Here is a 27,940-nt window from a genome sequence, read left to right on the forward strand (position 1 = left end):
TGCATTTCCGGTTCCTGTTGATCAGCTGATCGTTCTCCACGTGAGGCACCGAAGAAGAAGAAGAAACAAAGCAGGTAAGAGAACAAACGGAACACCGGACCGCGTGCGGGGCGTCCTGACGTTATGCTGCGTCACGAGGGAGGGGGGCCAGATTGCGCGCGACCGTCAGTTTTCATCCGTGACACGCATTCATCCTGGACCGTCTGTGGTCCTCCTGGACCTCCGTCTGTGGTCCTCCTCCTGGACCTCCGTCTGTGGTCCTCCTCCTGGACCTCCGTCTGTAGTCCTCCTCCTGGACCTCCGTCTGTGGACCTCCTCCTGGACCTCCGTCTGTGGTCCTCCTCCTGGACCTCCGTCTGTGGACCTCCTCCTGGACCTCCGTCTGTGGACCTCCTGCTGGACCTCCGTCTGTGGACCTCCTCCTGGACCTCCGTCTGTGGTCCTCCTCCTGGACCTCCGTCTGTAGTCCTCCTCCTGGACCTCCGTCTGTGGTCCTCCTCCTGGACCTCCGTCTGTGGACCTCCTCCTGGACCTCCGTCTGTGGTCCTCCTGGACCTCCGTCTGTGGTCCTCCTGGACCTCCGTCTGTGGTCCTCCTCCTGGACCTCCGTCTGTGGTCCTCCTGGACCTCCGTCTGTGATCCTCCTGGACCTCCGTCTGTGGACCTCCTCCTGGACCTCCGTCTGTAGTCCTCCTCCTGGACCTCCGTCTGTGGACCTCCTCCTGGACCTCCGTCTGTGGACCTCCTGGACCACCATCTGTAGTCCTCCTCCTGGACCTCCGTCTGTGGACCTCCTCCTGGACCTCCGTCTGTGGACCTCCTCCTGGACCTCCGTCTGTAGTCCTCCTCCTGGACCACCGTCTGTAGTCCTCCTCCTGGACCACCGTCTGTAGTCCTCCTCCTGGACCACCGTCTGTAGTCCTCCTCCTGGACCTCCGTCTGTGGACCTCCTCCTGGACCACCATCTGTAGTCCTCCTCCATCTGTGGACCTCCTCCTGGACCTCCGTCTGTGGTCCTCCTCCTGGACCTCCGTCTGTGGTCCTCCTCCTGGACCTCCGTCTGTGGACCTCCTCCTGGACCACCATCTGTAGTCCTCCTCCATCTGTGGTCCTCCTCCTGGACCTCCGTCTGTGGTCCTCCTCCTGGACCTCCGTCTGTGGTCCTCCTCCTGGACCTCCGTCTGTGGACCTCCTCCTGGACCACCATCTGTAGTCCTCCTCCATCTGTGGTCCTCCTCCTGGACCTCCGTCTGTGGTCCTCCTCCTGGACCTCCGTCTGTGGTCCTCCTCCTGGACCTCCGTCTGTGGTCCTCCTCCTGGACCTCCGTCTGTGGACCTCCTCCTGGACCACCGTCTGTGGTCCTCCTCCTGAACCTCCGTCTGTGGACCTCCTCCTGGACCACCGTCTGTAGTCCTCCTCCTGGACCTCCGTCTGTGGACCTCCTCCTGGACCTCCGTCTGTGGACCTCCTCCTGGACCTCCTCCTGGACCTCCGTCTGTGGACCTCCTCCTGGACCTCCGTCTGTGGTCCTCCTGGACCTCCGTCTGTGGTCCTCCTCCTGGACCTCCGTCTGTGGTCCTCCTGGACCTCCGTCTGTGATCCTCCTGGACCTCCGTCTGTGGACCTCCTGGACCTCCGTCTGTGATCCTCCTGGACCTCCGTCTGTGGACCTCCTCCTGGACCTCCGTCTGTGATCCTCCTGGACCTCCGTCTGTGGTCCTCCTGGACCTCCGTCTGTGATCCTCCTGGACCTCCGTCTGTGGACCTCCTCCTGGACCTCCGTCTGTAGTCCTCCTCCTGGACCTCCGTCTGTGGACCTCCTCCTGGACCTCCGTCTGTGGACCTCCTGGACCACCATCTGTAGTCCTCCTCCTGGACCTCCGTCTGTGGACCTCCTCCTGGACCTCCGTCTGTGGACCTCCTCCTGGACCTCCGTCTGTAGTCCTCCTCCTGGACCACCGTCTGTAGTCCTCCTCCTGGACCACCGTCTGTAGTCCTCCTCCTGGACCACCGTCTGTAGTCCTCCTCCTGGACCTCCGTCTGTGGACCTCCTCCTGGACCACCATCTGTAGTCCTCCTCCATCTGTGGACCTCCTCCTGGACCTCCGTCTGTGGTCCTCCTCCTGGACCTCCGTCTGTGGTCCTCCTCCTGGACCTCCGTCTGTGGACCTCCTCCTGGACCACCATCTGTAGTCCTCCTCCATCTGTGGACCTCCTCCTGGACCTCCGTCTGTGGTCCTCCTCCTGGACCTCCGTCTGTGATCCTCCTGGACCTCCGTCTGTGGTCCTCCTCCTGGACCACCGTCTGTAGTCCTCCTCCTGGACCACCGTCTGTAGCCCTCCTCCTGGACCACCGTCTGTAGTCCTCCTCCTGGACCTCCGTCTGTAGTCCTCCTCCTGGACCTCCGTCTGTGGTCCTCCTCCTGGACCTCCGTCTGTGGACCTCCTCCTGGACCACCATCTGTAGTCCTCCTCCATCTGTGGACCTCCTCCTGGACCTCCGTCTGTGGTCCTCCTCCTGGACCTCCGTCTGTGGTCCTCCTCCTGGACCTCCGTCTGTGGTCCTCCTCCTGGACCTCCGTCTGTGGACCTCCTCCTGGACCACCATCTGTAGTCCTCCTCCATCTGTGGACCTCCTCCTGGACCTCCGTCTGTGGTCCTCCTCCTGGACCTCCGTCTGTGGTCCTCCTCCTGGACCTCCATCTGTGGACCTCCTCCTGGACCTCCGTCTGTGGTCCTCCTCCTGGACCTCCGTCTGTGATCCTCCTGGACCTCCGTCTGTGGTCCTCCTCCTGGACCTCCGACTGTGATCCTCCTCCTGGACCTCCGTCTGTGATCCTCCTGGACCTCCGTCTGTGGTCCTCCTCCTGGACCTCCGTCTGTGGTCCTCCTGGACTTCCGTCTGTGATCCTCCTGGACCTCCGTCTGTGGTCCTCCTGGACCTCCGTCTGTGGTCCTCCTCCTGGACCTCCGTCTGTGGACCTCCTCCTGGACCTCCGTCTGTAGTCCTCCTCCTGGACCTCCGTATGTGGACCTCCTCCTGGACCTCCGTCTGTGGTCCTCCTCCTGGACCTCCGTCTGTGGTCCTCCTGGACTTCCGTCTGTGATCCTCCTGGACCTCCGTCTGTGGTCCTCCTGGACCTCCGTCTGTGGTCCTCCTCCTGGACCTCCGTCTGTGATCCTCCTGGACCTCCGTCTGTGGACCTCCTCCTGGACCTCCGTCTGTGGTCCTCCTCCTGGACCTCCGTCTGTGGTCCTCCTCCTTGACCTCCGTCTGTGGTCCTCCTCCTGGACCTCCGTCTGTGGACCTCCTCCTGGACCACCATCTGTAGTCCTCCTCCATCTGTGGACCTCCTCCTGGACCTCCGTCTGTGGTCCTCCTCCTGGACCTCCGTCTGTGGTCCTCCTCCTGGACCTCCGTCATTGGTCCTCCTCCTGGACCTCCGTCTGTGGACCTCCTCCTGGACCACCGTCTGTAGTCCTCCTCCTGGACCTCCGTCTGTGGACCTCCTCCTGGATCTCCGTCTGTGGTCCTCCTCCTGGACCTCTATCTGTGGACCTCCTCCTGGACCTCCGTCTGTGGTCCTCCTCCTGGACCTCCGTCTGTGGTCCTCCTCCTGGACCTCCGTCTGTGGTCCTCCTGGACCTCCGTCTGTGGTCCTCCTCCTGGACCTCCGTCTGTGGTCCTCCTGGACCTCCGTCTGTGGTCCTCCTGGACCTCCGTCTGTGATCCTCCTGGACCTCCGTCTGTGGACCTCCTCCTGGACCTCCGTCTGTGATCCTCCTCCTGGACCTCCGTCTGTGGTCCTCCTCCTGGACCTCCTTCTGTGGTCCTCCTCCTGGACCTCCTTCTGTGGTCCTCCTCCTGGACCTCCTTCTGTGGTCCTCCTCCTGGACCTCCGTCTGTGATCCTCCTGGACCTCCGTCTGTGGACCTCCTCCTGGACCTCCGTCTGTGGTCCTCCTCCTGGACTTCCATCTGTTGTTCCTTCTCCTGGACCTCCGTCTGTGGACCTCCTGGACCTCCGTCTGTGATCCTCCTCCTGGACCTCCGTCTGTGGTCCTCCTCCTGGACCTCCGTCTGTGGTCCTTCTCCTGGACCTCCGTCTGTGATCCTCCTGGACCTCCGTCTGTGATCCTCCTCCTGGACCTCCGTCTGTGGTCCTCCTCCTGGACCTCCGTCTGTGGTCCTCCCCCTGGACCTCCGTCTGTGGTCCTCCTCCTGGACCTCCGTCCGTGGTTCCTCCTCCTGGACCTCCGTCCGTGGTTCCTTCTCCTGGACCTCCGTCTGTGGACCTCCGTCTGTGGACCTCCTCCTGGACCTCCGTCTGTGGTCCTCCTCCGGAACCTCCGTCTGTGATCCTCCTGGACCTCCGTCTGTGGTTCCTTCTCCTGGACCTCCGTCTGTGGACCTCCTCCTGGACCTCCGTCTGTGGTCCTCCTCCGGAAACCTCCGTCTGTGATCCTCCTGGACCACCGTCTGTGATCCTCCTCCTGGACCTCCGTCTGTGGTCCTCCTCCTGGACCTCCGTCCGTGGTTCCTTCTCCTGGACCTCCGTCTGTGGTCCTCCTGGACCTCCGTCATAGAACCAGAGGTATTCTACATAGAACCAGGGTTATTCTACGTAGAACCACAGTTATTCTACATAGAACCAGGGTTACTCTACATAGAACAGGGTTATTCTACATAGAACCAGGGTTATTCTACATAGAACCAGAGTTATTCTACATAGAACCAGAGAGTTATTCTACATAGAACCAGGGTTATTCTACATAGAACCAGGGTTATTCTAGAACCAGGGTTATTCTACATAGAACCAGAGAGTTATTCTACATAGAACCAGGGTTATTCTACATAGAACCAGGGTTATTCTACATAGAACCAGAGAGTTATTCTACATAGAACCAGGGTTATTCTAGAACCAGGGTTATTCTACATAGAACCAGAGAGTTATTCTACATAGAACCAGGGTTATTCTACATAGAACCGGGGTTATTCTACATAGAACCAGGGTTATTCTTCATAGAACCAGGGTTATTCTAGAACCAGGGTTATTCTACATAGAACCAGGGTTATTCTAGAACCAGGGTTATTCTACATAGAACCAGAGAGTTATTCTACATAGAACCAGGGTTATTCTACATAGAACCAGGGTTATTCTTCATAGAACCAGGGTTATTCTTCATAGAACCAGGGTTATTCTACATAGAACCAGAGAGTTATTCTACATAGAACCAGGGTTATTCTACATAGAACCAGGGTTATTCTTCATAGAACCAGGGTTATTCTAGAACCAGGGTTATTCTACATAGAACCAGAGAGTTATTCTACATAGAACCAGGGTTATTCTACATAGAACCAGGGTTATTCTTCATAGAACCAGGGTTATTCTTCATAGAACCAGAGTTATTCTACATAGAACCAGGGTTATTCTTCATAGAACCAGAGTTAATCCACATAGTATAAATATTAGGATGATTTATGGTCTGACGGGACCAGTTTTATTCACTTCCTCCACACGACGTCACATTTCCTCCGTTCCTCGTGGCACATCTAAGTCCTCTCGCGTTCTCTGTGCTTCAGCGTGTACTTCAAGTAGTTATACTAAAACTGACACAGTATACTTGAAGTTTACTTTGCTTTACTTTATATATACTATCCCCGTACTTGGCTTATATCCTGCATCTTACATGAACACTTTCATTAAGCTTATGCTTGTACTTTAGTGTACTTTTTACTTCATTCTGTCAAGTTGTAATACTTGTCTTCATCCAAGTACAGAATCAGGTTGAATCATTGACTTGTGTTTCCCTCTGTAAAACGTATAAAGTATACATGTGTTTTTGGTATGCTGCATTTAATGGCAAGGGTACTACGGACCACATACCTGTAACTACTGATAGATACTTTATTAACACTTCAGGAAGCTGTGAGCACCAGCTGCTCGTGCACTCATAAAAGTAACTTCATACAAAGTTAGGAGGAATAAAAGCGACTAAAATCAATAAATAAATGTAGTAAAACATGAAATACAACCAAGTGATGATGATGATAGACAACATAACCATCGTCGTCAGTCTGCTCATAACGTATATGACCATCACAGCTCCACTATCTGTACCCTCCGTCTGGCCGTCTGCCTGTCCACGCCCCTGAAGAGGGTTGTACCGTCCACGCCCCTGCAGATAGTTGTACCATCCACGGCCCACAGAGGGTTGTACCGTCCACGCTCCTGCAGATAGTTGTACCGTCCACGCCCCTGCAGATAGTTGTACCGTCCACGGCCCACAGAGGGTTGTACCGTCCACGCCCCTGCAGATAGTTGTACCGTCCACGGCCCACAGAGGGTTGTACCGTCCACGCCCCTGCAGATAGTTGTACCATCCACGGCCCACAGAGGGTTGTACCGTCCACGCTCCTGCAGATAGTTGTACCGTCCACGCCCCTGCAGATAGTTGTACCGTCCACGCCCCTGCAGATAGTTGTACCGTCCACGGCCCACAGAGGGTTGTACCGTCCACGCTCCTGCAGATAGTTGTACCGTCCACGCCCCTGCAGATAGTTGTACCGTCCACGGCCCACAGAGGGTTGTACCGTCCACGCCCCTGCAGATAGTTGTACCGTCCACGGCCCACAGAGGGTTGTACTGTCCACGCTCCTGCAGATAGTTGTACCGTCCACGCCCCTGCAGATGGTTGTACCGTCCACGCTCCTGCAGATAGTTGTACCGTCCACGGCCCACAGAGGGTTGTACCGTCCACGCCCCTGCAGATGGTTGTACCGTCCACGGCCCACAGAGGGTTGTACTGTCCACGCTCCTGCAGATAGTTGTACCGTCCACGGCCCACAGAGGGTTGTACCGTCCACGCCCCTGCAGATGGTTGTACTGTCCACGCTCCTGCAGATGGTTGTACCGTCCACGGCCCACAGAGGGTTGTACCGTCCACGCCCCTGCAGATGGTTGTACCGTCCACGGCCCACAGAGGGTTGTACCATCCACGCCCCTGCAGATGGTTGTACCGTCCACGCCCCTGCAGATGGTTGTACCGTCCACGCCCCTGCAGATGGTTGTACCGTCCACGGCCCACAGAGGGTTGTACTGTCCACGCCCCTGCAGATGGTTGTACCGTCCACGGCCCACAGAGGGTTGTACTGTCCACGCTCCTGCAGATGGTTGTACCGTCCACGCCCCTGCAGATGGTTGTACCGTCCACGGCCCACAGAGGGTTGTACCGTCCACGCCCCTGCAGATGGTTGTACCGTCCACGGCCCACAGAGGGTTGTACCATCCACGCCCCTGCAGATGGTTGTACCGTCCACGCCCCTGCAGATGGTTGTACCGTCCACGCCCCTGCAGATGGTTGTACCGTCCACGGCCCACAGAGGGTTGTACTGTCCACGCCCCTGCAGATGGTTGTACCGTCCACGGCCCACAGAGGGTTGTACTGTCCACGCTCCTGCAGATGGTTGTACCGTCCACGCCCCTGCAGATGGTTGTACCGTCCACGGCCCACAGAGGGTTGTACCGTCCACGCCCCTGCAGATGGTTGTACCGTCCACGCCCCTGCAGATGGTTGTACCGTCCACGCCAGTTTAACAAACTGGGGTGTGTTTGTCAGGTAGTCCTTTATCCAGGAGATGAGATATGTTCAACTTCCATGCGGGTCAACAGCACTGGAAAAATCAGTGAAAAGAATCCTCACTAGGAAGTATCTTAATACTCGTTTTTGACTACATGAAAATATTTTAGCTTAATAAAAGTATACTTCAGTGAACTACAACGTGAACTAGAAGTATTACAGTGAACTTGTTGTGTACTTAATAGTGTAAACTTAAAATACCTTATAAAAAAAGGTAAAACCCTGTTTTTATACGGTATTGGAACTTCAGTTAAAGGTGGGTTGGGGCACATCAATCAAATGTGTTGCATTCTGCATGAAAAAGGATTTTTAAATACTTTCATCTTTAATTATACCATGGTCTGGGTGAAGACTCGATTGTACTTGGTTGCAGGGTGTCCGTTAAAAAGTGATATAGGACACTAGCTAAAAAAAGTTCAGCCAAATAGCCGAATAAATCTAAATCACTGCGTTGGCTCAAACGCCAGATGGTAACTGTGGCAACAGAAATGGTCGCGACAAACAGACAAAACAGAAAGCAGAAAGAATATCTGGAAGGACGATGTCAAACAGCAGCCCATGGTTACTGATGAATGTATCTGATCTGCCAGTTTTTAAGTTATTTTCTTTTTTCAGGTTAATTTAGACCATCGGTTGAACAACAACCAGAGTAGAAAAGAGAGAGAGAGGAAAAAAAAGTCTCCCGATCCCTCCCCACCTCACGACTGTAATATGTTCATGTTCTACCGAGGTCATTGGTTGAAATCAGTCACTGCGGATAAAATATCCATCATAATGTTTCAACCGTATTAAATAATGTTTAATCAGTTTGTGATGAAGCTCCAGATCTCTGAAAGAGGGACAGAGCGGCTCTGACGTCACCCTGCAGCGGTACAGCGGACCGTCTGTGTTCCTCTGCATTAATGCTCCAGCAGTTACGCCAATTTCACAGCGATCTTCAAGAATTAAAAAGCTCCGTGCTGTTCGCATTTACATTTTTACACAGCCGAATTTTTCTCATACTGTTATAGAAAGCGACCATCGCATGTCCTCCCCGATCTCCTTGATTCATTCATTCATTTTATGAACCGCTTAATCCAATTCAGGGCCGCGGGGAAGCTGGAGCCTATCCTAGCTGGCTTTGGACGACAGGCAGATTTCCTTCATATTGTGAAGAAATATACATTTTCAGAAAATCACCATATTCTGTTAAAAGGAGGGGGCGGCACTTCCGTTTAACACTCTTATCTTTCAGGCTCGATCACCTGACGGCGAGCCGTGCGCACACACTCACTCATGTTCATACACAATGATCTCCCTGGACCACACAGTCACACACATCCTGCAACACCATCATGTTTAACCATCATCGGTGATTTGTTGTAATAGTATCTGCTATTGAACAGCTGCAGGCGCTGCCAACGGCAGTTACCTTGGCAGCGCTACAACAAGAGACATTAAATAGTCCGCTCAGGCGCTTCTTGTTAAAAACATTGTTTTAACTGTAAATAATATTAGTATATTATTTCCATTGTGAGTGACCACGGTATCGTGGGATAATGCCCTTTGAGGTGTCCGTTATCAGAAATGAATGAACTTTGGGGAGGCAACCGTCCGCCGTGAAGCGGAAGAGGGTTTGCAACCGTGTCCTCTATTAATTTCTTGTTACCTGGCTGAGCATTAATCCTTTATATATGAGTTAGTAAATGGTAAAATCATAAACTGCAAACCACTTCCAGGAAATGATTGTTTATCTTTATTTCACACTTGTTAATATGCGGAGTTCCTCAACGCATCACACAGTCATATTTCATACACATTAGGGTTGCCAAGGAAACGTGCTGCGCATCACCCACACCGTGCATCCTGATGGATGATGTGCGCCTCAATGGGGCAGCGCTTTCAAGAATTGGACACATCTAATAACTGATTTATTTCAATCTGAAAGTGCCGCTGCAGACGAGGAACTTTGACTTACTGGGTCAAACCTGCCAGCAAGCAGGTTGGTCTCCCTGATTCTGTTACCATGGTAGCTTACTCGGTTCGGCTCAACTCGCTCTGTGAAACAGAAGCCCGGAGCTTTTGTTAACTCTGATTAAGCCAGCCTGTTTTCTGCTTTTCCCGGCCAGCATGTTTGGGGCCGTGGTGGTCGGCATCGGCACTGCAGGCTGGGTCCGGATCAGAGACATGCTGAATCCACATCCTGGCAGCCTCGCTGAGAAACTGTGTGTCAGAGGATTGGTCTCCAGGTAACAATTTCACTCAGACTGTAAAGCTTCTAGGACACAATGGCAGGACTATGAAGTGGAGTTAAGTGGTTTCTGAAAAGGAAGCAGCAGCTCCAAACATATTTAACAGATTCAATGTTGTGATCCAACAGGAGGAACCTGAAGACCGAGCAGGGAGTGAATCAGATATCACTGGAGGAGGCTCTGAGCAGAGAGGACATCCATGCTGCCTTCATCTGCACCGAGAACATCTCCCATGATAACAACGTCAGGTAGGGCTGCTCGATTATGGTCAAAATAATAATCAGGATTATTTTGACTGAAGTTGAGATTATTGAACACAATTATCCCTTATCTTTAACAACATGAATGTATTTAACATTAAAACTATGTCTTTAGGATTCCACTAATTATAGAAAGCAAACAAATAACATGAAGCTTGGTCTGGACAAAGTGCAAATATGATGTAAACTGAATAGATAAATATTACCTACGGTGAACTTCCACAACCTACTGCAGTTATTCTACATTGACGTACAGCCGGAGCCGACTGAGACTGGAAAAAAGTCAGCAAATTCATGGCATTTCCCAGTGGAGAGGAGGTCTGGGCTGGGCTGTTTCTATCACAGCAAACCGAGTGCATAGAGTGAGATAGAGACAGCTCTCTGGCCTCGTACAGCTCATTCTTATAATCTCACAGCTCATAATGGATCTGAAGTTTTGTTGTTTTTAGCTGTTTTACGCTCAGCTTTTCTGCATTCTCTTATAGGTTTGCCACCATGTTGGTATTTCAGCAAGGTGTTTTATGCTTGCTGAAGTTGTTCTTTATTCTTATTGGTGCAACAGCATCCATCACATTCAAGATTTTCAGATTGAAATGATGCAGGCAGTGGTGGATTTAAGAAATTTGGGGCCCAAGGCAAAGGCAGGCATGGGCCCTCTGAAAAATATTGCACTTTCTTCACCACCACTGTACGTTTTTTACATTGCTGGTTACATATTTCAAACCCTTCCTGCTCAGTGGAAACCAAGTGCCCCCAAAACAATGATTCAATGGTAATAATTGTGTTAAAATGAAAGAGTCTTCCTTTGAGGTGTGAATTCTTAAGCCAAAACTCGAAGTATCATCTAGGCCCTGCTGGAAAATGCATCACGAAAAGAAAACAGATTGGATGTCACAGGAAAGACAAGTAATGAAAATGTGTAACAAATGCTTAAACTGCACTTTTTTTTATTATTTCCGATTAACTCTACATTTAACATCTACAGCAGTAAATGATATTATACACTTTAAACAATATTAAAGCCATAAGAGTCATAGGGATCATTTTAAGATAGAATGTGGTGTTGTTAATAATATGGATTTGTTTAGCCTGATTATGCCTTATTATAATATTTGGCAGAAAAAAATTCAGATCTGATTTAAATCGGACCATTAATTTAAACAATTTTTATAATGGATAAATGGCCGTGTGATGGGGTGGCAACCTGTCCAGGGTGTACCCTGCCTCTCGCCCAATGATAGCTGATAATGATGGGATAGGATCCAGCTTCCAGCTGGTCAAAGCAGATAAGAAAATGGATGCATGTATAATGGATCAAATAACTTCTTTTGGCTATCTTGACTCTTACAACAAAAAAGTATCAAAGAAGAATTTTTAAGTACAAAAACATGCAACAAAGCATGAAACCTCTGGCTGGCAGCTGTACAGACAGATTTATCTTTACATTTAGACTAGAGCTGTGTGCGTCATGTCAGCAACATAATGAAAAGTCACTGGAAAACCATTATTTATGCAGCCCTCTGATGCCGTTTAACGTTTGATTACATTTTCTTTACTCCATTATTTATCTTTGCCATGAAGTGAAGACTCATATGAATTAAACTAAAAACCAGACGCCTTTCTCAGATGTCATGTCATCTTTGATAGATTTGCATTTTAGAAATAAAATGGTCCCAAGTAGTCAGACAGTAGGATTACTAAACTCCCCTTCTCCATGTGCCACGCAACTGATGAACTGATGAACAGTTAGGGTCAGGGTTTGTTATTTCTGCTGTTACTTACTGCTTTAGCTTTAGCATAGCTTCCAGCTAAAGCTATGCTACGTTGGCATAACTAAAGCTTCCAGCTAAAGCTATGCTAGGTTAGTATAACTAAAGCTTCCAGCTAAAGCTATGCTAGGTTAGTAAAACTAAAGTTTCCAGCTAAAGCTGTGCTACATTATTATAACTAAAGCTTCCAGCTAAAGCTATGCTATGTTATTATAACTAAAGCTTCCAGCTAAAGCTATGCTACGTTGGCATAACTAAAGTTTCCAGCTAAAGCTATGCTAGGTTAGTAAAACTAAGGCTTTCAGCTATAGCTATGGTGGGTTAGCATAGCTACAGTGATGTTGCTGCTAACAAACAGTGTAAATGTCTCTTTGCTGACTGAGAGGATCGTGTATAATAATAGCGAAGGTTTGCTTCACTTGATGGTGCAAACTGATTGTTCATTGTGACGAGTCGTTCTTTAAGTTACAGATCAACTCACTGACCACATCACACACAAACATCACATTGGGTATCAGTGAGAAGCACTATAAACATTACAGACAACTAAGTTAGCACTGCAACTTAAATAAAGAGCATTCACTTGTTATGACAGAGAGTTTGTAACATGTAGCTCCGCTCTGCTATCCTGTCCTGTACGTTACAGAGAGGACAGTGGCTTGCACTGAGGATTGTATGGAGTCAGAGCTCCATCTATTGGACAAAAGCTGCAAACTTACTCTGAACAGGATTTACTGTTAAATGAGAAATTCAGACAAAATTAGCATTTGCTCAGTAAAATTACAGCTGATGATTATTTTGAAAAAGGCTATAATCCGCCGATTTTATTGGTTGGTTGATATATTGGTCAGGCCCCAGTTACACTGTTTCTACTGTTTTAAATGCCTAACTTAACACATCAAAGGTAAAAACAATGTTCAACCAACATCACTGTTGGATACCTTCTTTTTTATATTCTTTTCTTTTCCTTTTTCTTTTATTTTCTTGCGTCTTTGCGTAATTTGTTTACATGTGCAGTAAGATGGACCGATCCAATATAGTGGAGACTGAAAAGGGGGGGCATTCTGCTGGCATTATTTTAGGAGAGCGTTTTGATAAAAAACATAATTTATGTTTGTAATAAGTAACTGAGTACCAAATGACCATAAGTGTATGACAGGTGCTATGGGCCCCTAAAGAACTGGGGGCCCTAGGCAACTGCCTAGTTTCCCCAAATGGTAAATCCCCCCTGGATCCAGGAGTCAATCAACTGACTCTGCTGGTGGGCCTTGAGAGACTCTGGACATGTTTTTTCATTATTGAACCTCTTCTTAATGGAGAAGTGGGTTGTTTGGACATTCTGGGTGATCAGTAAATTAAACAAGACACAGAAATGGTCTATTAGTTATTCCGTCATTCTCTTTACAATGTTTCCCCGCTGATGACAGATATTCTGGTGATCCGTGTTTTTGGGCTTAAAATGTGACGGAGCTGCAGCTGATGTAGTAAATAAACACAAGTAATTGGTATCTTATAGCAACACAGTAAACAACACTATCTCACTTATGATTGACAATGCCACAGAAAACATACTTTGCTACTGAAGCTCTCAGGATTATTATGGATATGGACTCTGACTGATTTGTCAGAGGAGACTGACAGTGACAGCGACAAGGAAGATGAGGATGAGCAAGAGATTGGATGCTGCGATGAGGGAGAAACTAGAAAGAAGTCGGGAGAGGTGAGCAACAACACCACAGGGTACACGGAGAAGGAAGAGATGACAGTCACAGCCAGAGCGAAGTAACTTTTCGTGGACGTGCCAGAGAAAGACGAACCGCCAGGTGTGGGACAAGTGAAAAGCACCTAGTCATCATCTTGATGACGGTGGCAGTTCAGGTGATGTCATGGATTCAAGGTAGAGATCTCAGTCTGGGCTTCCAAATGCCAGAGCCTCAAGGAGTAAGAATTTGTTTTCTCAAGCATTTTAATGACTGAATGTATTCTGTATTTTCCAGGCTATAAACAGCTGATTTTTCCCACGATTTGAATTCTGTAGCTTAGACAGTGACGCGGCTAATTTATGTACTTTTACTGAATTAGTCATTTTGCGGTTCATGCACACATCATCATTAAAAACAGATATGATCAGTGCATCGATGTGGCTGTTGGAAAAGGAAAAAGAGTCTCTTGGCCGACATAACATCAAGGGCAAGAAGGAGGCACCATGGAAGAGGAGGTTAGAAACCAAGATCAAGGCAACTCGAAGGGAAGTTAGTCAACTGTCAGAACTCCAGAAGGGCACAACCATGAAAAAGGTGCCAGAGAGGTACAGCCAGATGTCCATACCTGAGGCCCTGGAAACTGCCAAACAAGCATTGGCTGTGCAACTGGAGATACACAAGAGAAGTTGAAGCCAGAAGAATAAACTGGCTGTTCCCAACTAACTCAGCTAAAGTGTACTTCCAGTGGCAGGGTAATACCACACAAGCTGACCCACCAAGGCTGGAGACGGAACGATACTGGAAAGGCATATGGGAGAAGGAAGCATCACATAACAGTGAAGCGCAGTGGTTAAAAGACCTCAGAGCAGACCACAGCTCCCTCCCTGAACAAGGTCCAGTTACCATCATGGTGGCAGATATCCAGCATAGACTCTCAGGTATGAAGAACTGGTCAGTGCCTGGCCCTGATATGATCCATGCCTACTGGCTAAAGAGACTGACTTCACTCCATGAATGCCTAGCAGCACAAATGAACCAACTCCTGAGGAATGGGACTCATCCAGACTGGCTGACTAAGGGACGAACAGTCCTGATACTGAAAGACCCCCACTAGAGATCAGTCCCATCCAACTACCGGCCAATAACCTGCCTCTCCACAACATGGAAGCTCCTGTCAGGCATCATAGCGGCTAAGGTAAGTGGGCACATGGATCAATACATGGCGGAGACACAGAAAGGCATTGGCAGAGGAACCAGAGGAGCCAAACATCAGCTGCTGGTTGACAGAACAGTCGCCCAAGACTGTAAATCCAGACAGACAAACCTGTGCACCTGTGGACTGATTACCAGGAAGCCTACGACTCGATGCCACATACACGGATCCTGGAATGTCTGAAGCTGTACAAGATCCTGGCTACTTAAGGACCTTTGTTGCAAACTCAATGAGGCTGTGGCAGACCACTCTGGAGGCCAACTTCAAGCCAACTGCACAAGTCTCCATCAAATGTGGCATATATCAAGGAGATGCCCATGACAGCACAGACCAACATGGCAGGTTAGGTTAACATTACAGGACAGACCAACATGATAAGACAGACCAACATGGCAGAACAGACCAACATGACAGGACAGACCAACATGACAGGACAGACCAACATGACAGGACAGACCAACATGACAGGACAGACCAACATGACAGGACAGACCAACATGGCAGGACAGACCAACATGACAGGACAGACCAACATGGCAGGTTAGGTTAACATTACAGGACAGACCAACATGATAAGACAGACCAACATGGCAGAACAGACCAACATGACAGAACAGACCAACATGACAGGACAGACCAACATGACAGGACAGACCAACATGACAGGACAGACCAACATGGCAGAACAGACCAACATGGCAGAACAGACCAACATGACAGGACAGACCAACATGGCAGAACAGACCAACATGACAGGACAGACCAACATGGCAGGACAGACCAACATGGCAGGACAGACCAACATGGCAGGACAGACCAACATGACAGGACAGACCAACATGGCAGAACAGACCAACATGACAGGACAGACCAACATGGCAGAACAGACCAACATGACAGGACAGACCAACATGGCAGAACAGACCAACATGACAGGACAGACCAACATGACAGGACAGACCAACATGGCAGGACAGACCAACATGGCAGAACAGACCAACATGGCAGGACAGACCAACATGGCAGAACAGACCAACATGACAGAACAGACCAACATGGCAGGACAGACCAACATGGCAGGACAGACCAACATGGCAGAACAGACCAACATGACAGGACAGACCAACATGACAGGACAGACCAACATGACAGGACAGACCAACATGGCAGAACAGACCAACATGGCAGAACAGACCAACATGGCAGGACAGACCAACATGGCAGAACAGACCAACATGGCAGGACAGACCAACATGACAGGACAGACCAACATGGCAGAACAGACCAACATGGCAGAACAGACCAACATGGCAGGACAGACCAACATGGCAGAACAGACCAACATGACAGAACAGACCAACATGGCAGGACAGACCAACATGGCAGGACAGACCAACATGGCAGAACAGACCAACATGACAGGACAGACCAACATGACAGGACAGACCAACATGACAGGACAGACCAACATGGCAGAACAGACCAACATGGCAGGACAGACCAACATGGCAGAACAGACCAACATGGCAGGACAGACCAACATGACAGGACAGACCAACATGGCAGAACAGACCAACATGGCAGGACAGACCAACATGGCAGGACAGACCAACATGACAGGACAGACCAACATGGCAGGACAGACCAACATGACAGGACAGACCAACATGGCAGGACAGACCAACATGGCAGGACAGACCAACATGACAGGACAGACCAACATGGCAGGACAGACCAACATGACAGGACAGACCAACATGGCAGGACAGACCAACATGACAGGACAGACCAACATGGCAGAACAGACCAACATGACAGGACAGACCAACATGACAGGACAGACCAACATGGCAGAACAGACCAACATGACAGGACAGACCAACATGGCAGGACAGACCAACATGGCAGGACAGACCAACATGACAGGACAGACCAACATGGCAGGACAGACCAACATGACAGGACAGACCAACATGGCAGGACAGACCAACATGGCAGAACAGACCAACATGACAGGACAGACCAACATGGCAGGACAGACCAACATGGCAGGACAGACCAACATGGCAGGACAGACCAACATGGCAGGACAGACCAACATGACAGGACAGACCAACATGGCAGGACAGACCAACATGACAGGACAGACCAACATGGCAGGACAGACCAACATGGCAGGACAGACCAACATGGCAGGACAGACCAACATGACAGGACAGACCAACATGGCAGGACAGACCAACATGGCAGGACAGACCAACATGGCAGAACAGACCAACATGGCAGGACAGACCAACATGGCAGGACAGACCAACATGGCAGGACAGACCAACAACTTACCTCTATCCTTTGCTAGTTTTTCTTCAACCATTTACTTTTCTTCTGTTCTTCTGCGCCGCTGGGACAACTCCTTTTTGATGATGTTTGTGGGTTTTTTTAATCATCTTACTCACGGGAAGGAATGGTAGCTGTCAATCCTCATCATACCTGTCGGCGCTGCCGGCCAGGTACTTCACGAACTGTGAGCGTGGGAGTGTCGCGACGCGTGTCCAACGACCTAATAATGACAAAAAAAGAAAAGAGCAGCCACTGCTTATTATTGCAGTTTATTATATTTTGGCCAAAGTTTATTTTTACGGCTGTCAGGGGAGTAATAAACACATGAGATAGCTACAGGTGAAAATGGACATTTAATGGTCCTCAGAAAAGGCTGAACTTTCAGCGGTGGCGCCCCCTGGTGGCTTGGGGGCCCTAACCTTTTGCAGTTTACCTATAGCAAGAAACGGCTCTGCTGCCAGGACAGATGATCTAAGAGGAGGGGGAGCCCTGTGTTTAACAGGTGGGGGTCGTTGGGGTCCGGACTGGGACAGAGACATCTTCTGGAGACCTTGGGCGATGTGGAGAAGTGGATCTGATGAGGGGGGGAGAGCTGGGTGTTGTTCACCTCTCTTTTATGTCCTTTGCTCTTTTTCCTGATGTGAACCTATTGAAGACGTCTGAGACGGTTTCAGACCATCCGTTGGCCGAAGGTCAGGTGACCTGACTTTCCTGTGCTTTGTTCTGCCATCGGGAGAACACAGTCACATGGTGTAAACATGTTCTGCAAACAGAACATCTGTCTAAGACTTCCATTGTTCTGTTTCATCAGAGTGTTTCTGGAGGCCGGGAAACACGTCTGTGTGGAGTATCCCATGACCATGTCCTACAAGTCTGCTCTGGAGCTCTGGGATCTGGCTGAGAGAAAAGGTGAGACTGAAGTTATCTCTCTGAACATGATTAAACTCTGCAGTTAACCAAGGAGAAGTTTGAGGTTTTCGTTTGGGGACTTCAGAAGATCCAGCCTCTGGCGGTGGAAAATGTGTTTTCAGGAAGTGGATGTGTTCATGTGTGCTTGTCAGGAGTGATTCTTCATGAAGAACACATCGAGCTGCTGACAGAGGACTACAAACTGCTGAAGAAAGAGGTGGAGGGAAAAACCCTGCAGGAAGGAAGTCTTCATTTCACAGGTAGGGGACGGACACCCTCTGTGGACCACACTGAGGAGAAGAATGGAGTACAGTTATAGGTCAGTGGTTCTGTTTGACATCACAGACCACTTCAGGTTCTCCAAGTGTCACCTTCATTACTGACCTTGGATCCAGTAGCAGAGTCGTGTTTATGTCAGACTTCAGCAGATAAGATAATTACTACACCCCCTGCAGCTACTGCCAAACATGTTCATTACTCACAATCCCTCCTTCCAAGACCTGCTGAGCAGATTGGATCAAACACACCAAACATGGATTGCAAACATCCTAGTTTTGATCTGAAGGAGGCAAAAATCAGGCGATGGTCTTGTAACGTGTTCCTGCCTTAAGTGTTCCTGCACTTGGTGGCTACAGATCCACGCAGAACCTGTGATGGTGACGCCGTAAACACCTGCAAACACACCACGCAGGTATAAACCCACAAGTTGCTCAGGTGGGTACATGCGCCTGGACCTGCTCCTCCGGCTGGGTACATCAGGGTTTGCTGTATATTCAAACACACTGTGGAGAGCATGGAGGAGAAACCAGGAGACAGGCCAAAAGGCATGGAGGGGGACACTGGAGGACAAGACCCAGTAGCAGGACTAGCAGCGAGTAACATAATGAGCACTGCCAGGCCACTGGTCTGCAGGTTTCTGCTCAAACTGCGAGACGCAGACCCCATGAAGGTGCTAAGAGGGCTCCACTTCCACAAGCGGGCCCTGTGATGGCAGCCCAACACCAGGCCGCCCAGTGCTGTTTGTCGGAGGACACCCGGATGGGCAGATGGGCCGTTTGTGTCCGGTGCTCTTCATGGATGACAGCAGGGTCACACTGAGCCCATGAGAGAACATCTAGAGATGTCATGGAGAATGTTATGCTGCCTGCAACAGCTTGGTATTGGCTCAGTGAGAGTCAGCTGAGGCATATCGTTGGAAGGACGCAGAGACCTTCCTGTGCTAGCGAGAGGTACCAGGCTGCCGTTGGGTGCAAGGCACTCCTCAGACCATCTACAGACCAGATGCTGCTGCAGTGGGATCTGGGTACTTCCGATGCTATGGTCGGCTCACCAGACCTGAATCCAGGTCCAGGAGATCTCCCAGGAGAAGGTCCTGGTCTCATCTGGAGCTGGGTGCTGCAGGGAGTGCATACGGGCAGGTGGAGGCCAGACAGACCATCATCCTCTTTGCTTTGAAGAATTTCCACACAAGTTGGTCAATCGTTCAGCTTCAGGAAGTTATGGTCCTCAATGGGAAACTTTATTTCCAGCCAGGTTCCTAAAAACATCCCAGTAAAATCCAGTCACTCACAACAACAGATCAAATGTTACGAAGGGGAGAAAGAAAAACGCCACAAGAGAAAAGTTAGCAATAGAAAAGCATAAAAAGGAGTAAAATGATCTGAGGCCATGTAAAATATGATGGCACGAGGAACAAATGACTTTTTCAGTCTGTTGGTCAGACTTCTAAACCTGAGACCTGAGGGAAGCAGTTCTGGTTTCCCACAATGCATCTGGCCTTCCTCGCTACCTGCTGCTCATATACAGCAGGGCGGTGGGAGGCCACCTACAAGGTATTGATACTGTTCCACCTGCTCAACAACCCTATCTGTTATGATCTGTTGTGTAGAGTGAGATGATTCCTGAAGTCCAGAAGCGTATCTGCTTGTCTCAGTGTTGGGTGCAGCTGGGCTCCATACAGACCAATGAGTATCTGAACACCCTGGGGGTTTGCACGTTCTTAGGAATCATGAATGGTCTGAAACTTTTATCTAAGCTGCATGTCTGCTGTGAGAGACATAATCTAAAAAGTCTACAGATGACATTTTATGATTATTAAAATAATTTCTGTTACCACACATCTGAGCGAGTCTAGTGGATGGTCCTGATGGGAATAAATCAATGTAGGTATGGTAGGGTAGTGGCAGCTGGAAGGACTTCCTCTCCAGATCTGATATCTAAACTTGGTCAGCAACTCAAAATTCTCATGGTATGAGAATACTTTAGTTGGTATAAAACTTTTGATTTGGGCTTTTATACCAAATGAAAAATGTTTACAGTTAATGTTGTCACTAATCTGTGAATGGACCTATTTTATTTAAATAATGGTCCCAAAATACATAAAAATAAATAATGTGAATGATGAGTTCCCACAAACGCAGCTGTGTTTCTGTTTGGTAAAATGACAAACATAAAGAGACCTGCCCAGCTCAGTTTCACACTTCTATTAGAGGAAAACCATCATACCTCTGGTCAAACAGAAACTGGGCCACTTTCAAATGGGAATTTCCAGCAGACTGGGATGATGATGATGATGATGATGATAATCCGATCAGGCCTGAAGGAGGATATGTCTGACCTCACATCAACAGCACAACCTCATGCAGAAACTTCTTTATTTGAAACGATCTGCATACTTAAACATCCTGTTAAATTTGACCAACTAGTCGACCTTTCTTACCGTCATGCTTGGATTTGCGGTCACCCGGCACGATTTATCACAGAACTGTAACATAAACTGAAACGTGGAGGAAAACCAGAGACATGGCTTGGAGTTAAGAAGACAAACATATTTATCGGTTAGCTTCTGTTTACTGTGTGATCTGTAAATAGGCTGATATGTGAAGATTATACCACTGGAGGGTTTTTGCTTGTCACCAGTGGTACTATGAGAACTATGGGAGTAGAAGATGAGAGGAAAGAGCTGGAATGTCTTGATATGTGATTTATGTATGATATTTAGATACAAAGCAGGCGCTGAAACATGTTTTTGTTCCATAAATGTGTCAGGAGGAGCTCTGAAGCCAGGGTTTGGTTTCCCCGCCTTCAGCGGCATTGCACGCCTCACCTGGCTGGTGGACCTGTTTGGTGAGCTGTCTGTGACAGCGGCCACATTGGAGGAGGACTCTGCAAACGGCTACACCAAGATGACCGCCAAACTGATGACAGCTGACAACAGGTGAGACGAGATGCACCTGCCCTCCCTTCTGTCACTCATTACTGTTTAGGACACAGTTCTTGTTGAAATAACCAGTAAACCCAGTAGTTTGGTCCTTTGAGAAAAATAATCCATTACATGATTTACATTAGTCCAGTTTACAATAGGACCCGACCAATATTGATTGCTTTAGGCTGATTATGAAAAATCTGATAACCGATTAATCTACGAAACAATTTGAAAAATTATAATGACTAAAATAACCTTATTTTTGGGGCCTCAGTGCTCACAACAACAAAGATATGAAGATATGATCATATTTAGTGCTTTAGTGCTTGTTTAACTTCAGAGCAGAGGTACTGAAGTAGAAAAACAAAGCATCAACCTCTGGCTGGCAGCTGTACTGATGGATTTCTCTTTACATTTAGGCCAGACGTTCACGCAAAATGAGAGAAGTTACTGGAAAAACATTATTTATGCAGCTCTTCGATGCCTTTAACGTTCACTTACATTTTCTTTACTCCATTATTTTCTTTGCCATGAAGTGGCAAATCATATGAACCTAATTAAAAACCAGGGACGCCTTTTTCAGACATCACGTCATCTTTGATAGATTTACGCTTTAGATATGTAACGGTCACAAATAGTCACGCTAATGAACCTCCTTCCCTCTAACGGACTGATGTGCAGTCCTTCTATGCTCAGATATTTCTACACAGATGTTATGTCTGCAGTGACTGGCTTTAAGCTGCCGGGTAACGCTATGCTAGGGTAGCATAGCTACAGCGATGCTATTGCTAACAGACAATGTAAAAGTCTCTTTGCTAACTGAGAGGACCAAATCAAATCAAATCAAAGATACTTTATTCATCCCCGAGGGGAAATTCAAGGTTCAAGCCAGCTTGTCCGAAGATACAGAGAAAAATTCCACCGATCCTAATAGACATCGTCTCCATGTTGTTATCAATTCTGCGGACCAGCTCCGGGACTGAAGCAAGATGACCAGTCTGGGCTAAACTGGTATCCTGCTTACTATTTAGTCCGGTCAACGCAAGAGTCCGTGCACTGCTAGCCCGGCCCATACCGTTTGCAGAATTCAGCCAACCTGCCAGTTGTTGCCAGAATCTCACGGGTCTTCAGGTAGATAAAAACTCCACCAGCGCCAATCAGCAGAATCCCGATCACCAATAATCCAAAGATGTAAACGTCCTCCACGTCCTTCAGAGGACAGAACCGCCAGACACATCGGTCTCCACCTGGCCCATGAGTCATGAACGTATCCAGCCGGAAGCGTTCCATCAGGACATGCGGGCTCCCCTCTGCCCGATCTCCGGGTTGAGAATATTTGATCAAATGCGTTGAGAGACCAGCCGATCAAATCCATGATGTAAATTTGAGTAAAGAGATGTAAAAAGAGGCTCAGAGTCAGACAGGACAAAGTTGCAGGCCAGAGTGGGAGGAGAGGGAGGAAACATGAGCAAAGAGTAATGCGTCCGCCTTCGTTGAGAGCAGGTGTGGAAGACGGTATCATAAGGAAGTATTATAGCATATAAGGAAGCTTTACTCCACTCTGTTACGAACTGATCATTTATTGTCATGCTTTTTGTTAGACCAGGGGTAGGCAACTCCGGTCCTCAAGTGTCACTGTCCTGCAAATGTTAGGAGTTTCTCTGCTGCAACACACCTGATTCAAATCAATGGCTAATTAGCAGACATGTGCAGAGTTTGATGTCAAGATCTGCACCAGTCTGCTGATTCGGTCTGATGTGTGCCAGGTGTGTTGCAGCAGAAAAACTCCTAACTGAGTCATTATTCATTTCAGTATTATTATGAACATAGCTGTCAGCAAGCTCCACCCACCTGTTATGTACCTGACTGTAGCGTTACTCCTATACGTTACAGCAGTGAGGACTGAGGTTGGAATGGAGTCAGCGCTCCATCTAGTGGACAGGAGCCAAAAGAGATCATTCTACATAATTCCAACGCTTAACAGAATTTACTGTTTTATAAGAAATAAAGAATAAATCAGTCCACCTGACCGTGTTGTCAATGAAGAAACATTTCAAACTTGATACTATGCAAAGAATGGCAGTGTTTCGATACAACACAAAGGGTAGAAAAACAAAAAAAAAAATCAGTCAGAAAACCATGAAAATAACATCACTTATGCAATGGAAAATATTAATAAATACTGGAACAGACATTAAAATTGTGTAATAAATGCATTGTTTAATGGTCTATTGACTCGCACATCTATGGTTTTCTATGGCCTATGGTCATGAGCTGTGGGTCATGAGCAGAAGAATGAGATCTCGTTTACAGGCGGCCTCCGAAGGTTGGCCGGGCTCTCCCTTAGAGATAGGGTGAGGAGCTCGATCATCCAGGAGGAGATCAGAGTAGAGCCAATGCTCCTCCACATCGAGAGGAACCAGTTGAGGTGGCTCGGGCATCTGGTCAGGATGCCTCCTGGCTAGGATGCAGCATGGCTATATTACTGTAACTATGGACGCTGGCAGCATGGCTATATTACAGTAACTATAGACACTACCAGCATGGCTACATTACCGTAACTATGGACGCTAGCAGCATAGCTATATTACTGTAACTATGGACGCTAACAGCATGGCTATATTACTGTATGGATTCTACCAGCATGGCTATATTACCGTAACTATGGACGCTAGCAGCATGGCTATATTACCGTAACTATAGACACTAGCAGCATGGCTACATTACCGTAACTATGGACGCTAGCAGCATGGCTATATTACCGTAACTATGGACGCTAGCAGCATAGCTATATTACTGTAACTATGGACGCTAACAGCATGGCTATATTACCGTAACTATGGACGCTAGCAGCATGGCTATATTACCGTAACTATAGACACTAGCAGCATGGCTACATTACCGTAACTATGGACGCTAGCAGCATGGCTATATTACCGTAACTATGGACGCTAGCAGCATAGCTATATTACTGTAACTATGGACGCTAACAGCATGGCTATATTACTGTATGGATTCTACCAGCATGGCTATATTACCATAACTATGGACGCTAGCAGCATGGCTATATTACTTTAACTATGGACACTAGCAGCATGGCTATATTACCGTATCTATGGACGCTAGCAGCATGGCTATAATACTGTATGGATTTTACCTGCATGGCTATATTACTGTAACTTTTGACGCTAGCAGCATGGCTAAATTACTGTAACTATGGATGCTAGCAGCATGGCTATATTACTGTATGGATGCTCGCAGCATGGCTATATTACTGTAACTATGGACACTAGCAGCATGGCTATATTACTGTAACTATGGACGCTAGCAGCATGGCTATATTACTGTATGGATGCTGGAAGCATGGCTAAATTACTGTAACTATGGATGCTAGCAGCATGGCTATATTACTGTATGGATGCTCGCAGCATGGCTATATTACTGTAACTATGGACACTAGCAGCATGGCTATATTACTGTATGGATGCTGGAAGCATGGCTATATTACTGTAACTATGGACGCTAGCAGCATGGCTATATTACTGTATGGATGCTCGCAGCATGGCTATATTACTGTAACTATGGACACTAGCAGCATGGCTATATTACTGTAACTATGGACGCTAGCAGCATGGCTATATTACTGTAACTATGGACGCTAGCAGCATGGCTATATTACTGTATGGATGCTGGAAGCATGGCTATATTACTGTAACTATGGACACTAGCAGCATGGCTATATTACTGTATGGATGCTGGAAGCATGGCTATATTACTGTAACTATGGACGCTAGCAGCATGGCTATATTACTGTATGGATGCTGGAAGCATGGCTATATTACTTTAACTATGGACGCTAGCAGCATGGCTATATTACTGTAACTATGGACGCTAGCAGCATGGCTATATTACTGTATGGATGCTGGAAGCATGGCTATATTACTAACTATGGACACTAGCAGCATGGCTATATTACTGTATGGATGCTGGAAGCATGGCTATATTACTGTAACTATGGACGCTAGCAGCATGGCTATATTACTGTATGGATGCTGGAAGCATGGCTATATTACTGTAACTATGGACACTAGCAGCATGACTATATTACTGTATGGATGCTGGAAGCATGGCTATATTACTGTAACTATGGACACTAGCAGCATGGCTATATTACTGTATGGATGCTAGCAGCATGGCTATATTACTGTATGGATGCTGGAAGCATGGCTATATTACTGTAACTATGGACACTAGCAGCATGGCTATATTACTGTATGGATGCTGGAAGCATGGCTATATTACTGTAACTATGGACGCTAGCAGCATGGCTATATTACTGTACTTATGGATGCTAGCAGCATGGCTATATTACTGTAACTATGGACACTAGCAGCATGGCTATATTACTGTATGGATGCTGGAAGCATGGCTATATTACTGTAACTATGGACGCTAGCAGCATGGCTATATTACTGTACTTATGGATGCTAGCAGCATGGCTATATTACTGTAACTATGGACACTAGCAGCATGGCTATATTACTGTATGGATGCTGGAAGCATGGCTATATTACTGTAACTATGGACGCTAGCAGCATGGCTATATTACTGTACTTATGGATGCTAGCAGCATGGCTATATTACTGTAACTATGGACACTAGCAGCATGGCTATATTACTGTATGGATGCTGGAAGCATGGCTATATTACTGTAACTATGGACGCTAGCAGCATGGCTATATTACTGTACTTATGGATGCTAGCAGCATGGCTATATTACTGTAACTATGGACGCTAGCAGCATGGCTATATTACTGTATGGATGCTAGCAGCATGGCTATATTACTGTATGGATGCTAGCAGCAGAGCAAATCACTGTGACAAAACTTGGAGAAAGAACACTTGCAGCACAGTGGTGGAAAATTTGAGTACGTCGTTGAATTAGATAGCGGTACATTGCGGAGAGTGGTGCTATGACACCACCTGCCACATGGTTTACTTTTTTCTGTCATGCTTGACAGTGGAATCTCTATATTTATGTGATGATTAAAAGGAAAGTCATCACCTTTTGGTCTGTTTTAAACTAACCCGCGTCCACGTCCATGGACAATGAAACCAATCATGTCTGAAACCAGGTACCAAGGTGGCTTGGTTTGAAACCGGCAGAACAGCATAACCACACAACTGGAGGATATCGAAGTAACAAACACGTGCCATACGAACAATAATGGCGCTGGTGATCAACCGTGTTGTGGTGCTTTTTGCTTTTGTAGTCCAGCATAAGACAAAAAAGAAGCTCGACTTCTTCGTCGTTCCAAACAAATGTTTCTCTGATGCTTTGTACCGATTTTTCCACCATCTTTTTCTACTCTGAAGACGGCATTCAAGTATTAATAATAATGATTAATATCTAATATCTAGCCTGTTTAGTATGTGTCTTAGGGGAAAGTTTCAGTATTAAGGATTAAATGGCCGTGTCAGAAGCCACCAGGGATCTGATTGGTTCAGGAGGCAGGAAACATCTGAAACAGGTTTTCTTTTTCCTCGTAGACCTCTGACGTGGGTAGAGGAACGACAGTCCGGCCTCCCGAGAGCGAAGAAGGTCAGCTTCATCTTTGATACCTGCACTCTCACCCAAATTCCGCCTGCTCCAACCGGGACTGTGGGACTCTTTATGCAAGACATGATCCGGTTCTCAGCCAAGCTTTCAGGCCAGGTGAGCCCAGAGGAGCTGGAGAGAGAGAAGTCCAGGATCCTGCACTGCCTGGAGGTGGCAGACAGAATACAGCAACTTTCACAAAGTTAAACCAGGACTTTTAAAATCATCCATTGTCTGATGCTTGATTGTATTTAAACTTTAATCTTTTCATCACCGAGTCCTTAAGTTTTGTTTGTACAAACTTCATATCATAGCATTTTTTCTTTTTGCATTAGAGATTATTTCAGTTGAAGTGTCACCTCTCCAACAGGGACTCAGCTTGATCTGTAACTCGGTACAAGTTTCTACTGACCTACTGAGGAGAATCAGGCTTTTATTTTAGTCTGACTAGTTAAATATTCTATCTGGAAATAAATAATCAGTCTAACTACCGCCATAAAGCTGTCAGGGGCTTAGTGTATCCGCTGGTCTGCTCGGTTCTGGTGAAGCAGTTTATCATCATGAAAATAAATTAAATGAAAAAATGAACATGAAACATTAACTGTGTTTAATAAAACACCATTTCTTATCATGTCTAAGTCTGTTTAATCCAGATGTGGGACTTTTACTGTGGAGGTGGACGTCTATCAGCTGGAACGGTTGTAATCTGTCTGGATTATTTTTACCATCTTCCCAAAAGGAAATTTTAGATTATTCAGGAAATAAACATCGCTGTTAACGTCAGCACCTTTCAGGACCACTTACAGGTTGCTTATCACAACGTTCTTTGGGTTGAAGATGCCATCATCTACCTGCCTGAGAGAGGCACCTCCCATCTGGACCAATCAGGCACCTCTTTCAGGATCACGTCCTTTCATTTCTCAAATGCTTTTAAACAACTCTGCTCTTCTGTTTTGTGTAAACATCCATAAATTTCAGGTGGAACCTCCACACACATCTGGTTTTATGACTTGCTAACAGACTGAAAACTTGTCCTAGAAGGTACAGGATCTGTACTCTCACCCTTTCTCTTT

At 47.6% G+C, this 27,940-nt stretch overlaps 1 protein-coding gene across 1 annotated transcript; it reads left to right on the forward strand.

The window, feature by feature from the left end:
* On the forward strand, positions 1-27,438 carry blvra (biliverdin reductase A). Its single transcript, XM_079244178.1, has 7 exons — positions 1-74; positions 9,750-9,869; positions 10,001-10,120; positions 17,966-18,063; positions 18,216-18,323; positions 21,112-21,280; positions 26,819-27,438. The coding sequence occupies exons 2-7, from the start codon at positions 9,751-9,753 to the stop codon at positions 27,072-27,074; spliced, it is 870 nt and encodes a 289-aa protein (XP_079100304.1). The 5' UTR covers positions 1-74; position 9,750; the 3' UTR covers positions 27,075-27,438.
* Positions 27,439-27,940: the final 502 nt, after the last annotated feature.

Source organism: Telmatherina bonti (genome assembly GCF_933228915.1).
Source record: "Telmatherina bonti genome assembly, chromosome: 7".
Taxonomy (NCBI): Eukaryota; Metazoa; Chordata; class Actinopteri; order Atheriniformes; family Telmatherinidae; genus Telmatherina; species Telmatherina bonti.

Excerpts from the sequence above, each read along its gene's own strand:
- blvra (XM_079244178.1), top strand. The coding sequence starts at position 9,751 with ATGTTTGGGGCCGTGGTGGTCGGCATCGGCACTGCAGGCTGGGTCCGG. Across the intron at positions 9,870-10,000 it reads GTCAGAGGATTGGTCTCCAG|GAGGAACCTGAAGACCGAGC; the intron begins GTAACAATTTCA and ends GTGATCCAACAG. Across the intron at positions 10,121-17,965 it reads TCCCATGATAACAACGTCAG|AGTGTTTCTGGAGGCCGGGA; the intron begins GTAGGGCTGCTC and ends CTGTTTCATCAG.